We start from the raw sequence: 886 nt of genomic DNA, 5'->3' as shown, positions 1-886 counted from the left end.
ATTAGACAGGAAAGGTGTTTCGCCCCATCCTGCCTCCCACAGGGGGGTGATGGTCTCACCTGATGTGACCCTCAGGGGCCCCTGAAGGTGTCCCTCTAAGGCACCAGGGGTCTCAGAGCTGAGCAAACCCCGGCGTGTTTCTCGGCCACCAGCTGGAGGAGCCACCTGAAGCCACGTGCACGTGTCTCCCTAAACCCCAGGAGATTCCACGCGAGTCCCTGTCCTGTAGAGCACTTTGCTTTGCTGGTTACATCATAATGACAGTGACAACCATGACAGCTATGAAACACGTTTATTGTTTTAACGTTTCACACACAGGTACAATGCTCACACCAACGCTACACGGTCTACGAGGTATTTTCCTTCCCATTCTGCAGGCGAGGAAAATAAGGGAAAATAAGGCCTCAGGAAGGTCATGGTGCTCAAGATCACACGGGTGGCTCAGTGGCAGATCCGGGACCAGAGCCCGGATCTCCAACCTGATGCATCTAGAAGATGCGCCCGCCAGGCCTCCTTGGTCCGGGGAACTGTGGCAGGTTCTGGCATGTTCCAGTAGGTGGGGCAGGCACAGTGACTTTGTGACGGGAACTTGGGGAAGCAGAGACCCTGAGGAGGCTGTTCTCAACCCTGGCGGTGACAGCCAGCTCCGAGGAACGGCTCATCTTTGCAGTAGAGAGAAACCACGGAGCGCGACCCTCCCCGCCAGGGAGAAGAACGAGGTCGATTGGACTCAGATACGCAGACATGGTTGGGGACTGTGCCCTTGGGCTTGGGGACACTGCTGTATTCCGGCTGCCCAAAGACCGAGCCGTGTGTCAGGCACTGCCAGGGCGCTTGGGGTACAACTGCAGAGACAGGCACGGCCCCTGCCTATGGGGACAACCTA

General features: G+C 57.3%; 1 protein-coding gene across 1 annotated transcript in view; it reads right to left on the bottom strand.

Moving 5' to 3' along the window:
• The window catches only part of LOC105824503 (kelch repeat and BTB domain-containing protein 12-like), a 27,471-nt gene that overhangs the window by 954 nt on the left and 25,631 nt on the right, over positions 1-886 (bottom strand). Inside the window, 1 exon segment of the mRNA XM_012661955.1 lies at positions 313-347. Within this exon segment, the coding sequence (XP_012517409.1) occupies positions 313-347 (35 nt within the window).

Source organism: Propithecus coquereli, unplaced genomic scaffold (genome assembly GCF_000956105.1).
Source record: "Propithecus coquereli isolate 6110/MARCELLA unplaced genomic scaffold, Pcoq_1.0 Scaffold746, whole genome shotgun sequence".
Taxonomy (NCBI): Eukaryota; Metazoa; Chordata; class Mammalia; order Primates; family Indriidae; genus Propithecus; species Propithecus coquereli.
The sequence above is the reverse complement of the archived record's forward strand: the minus strand, read 5'-3'. Positions and strand labels throughout refer to the sequence as shown.